This window comes from Corvus brachyrhynchos, unplaced genomic scaffold (genome assembly GCF_000691975.1).
Source record: "Corvus brachyrhynchos isolate BGI_N302 unplaced genomic scaffold, ASM69197v1 scaffold628, whole genome shotgun sequence".
Classification (NCBI taxonomy): Eukaryota; Metazoa; Chordata; class Aves; order Passeriformes; family Corvidae; genus Corvus; species Corvus brachyrhynchos.
This window is the reverse complement of record NW_008239312.1, coordinates 11,225-12,323: the sequence shown is the minus strand read 5'-3', so window position 1 is coordinate 12,323 and position 1,099 is coordinate 11,225. Positions and strand designations below refer to the sequence as shown.

The 1,099-nt window shown below is 57.9% G+C and overlaps 1 protein-coding gene across 1 annotated transcript in view; it reads left to right on the top strand.

Annotated features, from left to right (window-relative positions):
• Nucleotides 1–1,099, top strand: part of ATAT1 (alpha tubulin acetyltransferase 1) — a 6,673-nt gene that overhangs the window by 1,645 nt on the left and 3,929 nt on the right. The window contains exons 2-3 of the mRNA XM_017740727.1: nt 143–289; nt 809–922. Of these exons, the coding sequence (XP_017596216.1) occupies nt 143–289; nt 809–922 (261 nt within the window). The remainder of the gene's footprint in view (nt 1–142; nt 290–808; nt 923–1,099) is intronic.

Sequence of the window (1,099 nt, the reverse complement as noted above, 5' to 3'; positions counted from 1 at the left end):
TGGACCCTCCAGATTCCCCCTGAGACCACCCAGAATCCTTCGCTTCCCTCCATATCCCCTCAAACCCCCAAATTCCCCCCAAATCCCCTTTTCCACCCCAAATTCCCCCCAAATCCCCTTTTCCACCCCAAATCCCTCCCAGCTGCCCCCAAATTCTCCCCAAATCGCCCTCAAATCCCCCCAAATTCCCCCCAAATCCCCCTCAAATCCCCCCAAATTCCCCCCCAGCTCCCCCAAAGGCGCCGTGCTCGGGTTCCTCAAGGTGGGCTACAAGAAACTTTTCCTGCTGGTGAGTCCCAGGAATTTTTGGGGTCCCTGAGATGGATCCCGTGGGATTTGGGGTGGATCCCGTGGGATTTGGGGTGGATCCCGTGGGATTTGGGGTGGATCCCGTGGGATTTGGGGTGGATCCCGTGGGATTTGGGGTGGATCCCGTGGGATTTGGGGTGGATCCCGTGGGATTTGGGGTGGATCCCGTGGGATTTGGGGTGGATCCCGTGGGATTTGGGGTGGATCCCGTGGGATTTGGGGTGGATCCCGTGGGATTTGGGGTGGATCCCGTGGGATTTGGGGTGGATCCCGTGGGATTTGGGGTGGATCCCGTGGGATTTGGGGTGGATCCCGTGGGATTTGGGGTGGATCCCGTGGGATTTGGGGTGGATCCCGTGGGATTTGGGGTGGATCCCGTGGGATTTGGGGTGGATCCCGTGGGATTTGGGGTGGATCCCGTGGGATTTGGGGTGGATCCCGTGGGATTTGGGGTGGATCCCGTGGGATTTGGGGTCCCCACTCCCCGTGTGCCCCCCAGGACCGGGACGGGTCCCACGTCGAGGTGGAGCCTCTTTGTGTCCTGGATTTTTACATCCACGAATCCCAACAGCGTCGGGGGCTCGGCCGGGAACTCTTCCGGGAGATGCTGCAGGTGCTGGGGGCAGGAAAAATGGGGATTTTGGGGGGAAAATGGGGATTCTAAGGCGGAAAAAATGAGGATTTTTGGGGGAAAATGCTAATTTGAAGGGGGAAACAATGAGAATTTGGGGGCAAAAGAAGTGGGGATTTTGGAGGGGAAAGGTTATTTCTAAGCAGAAAAAAAGAGGAT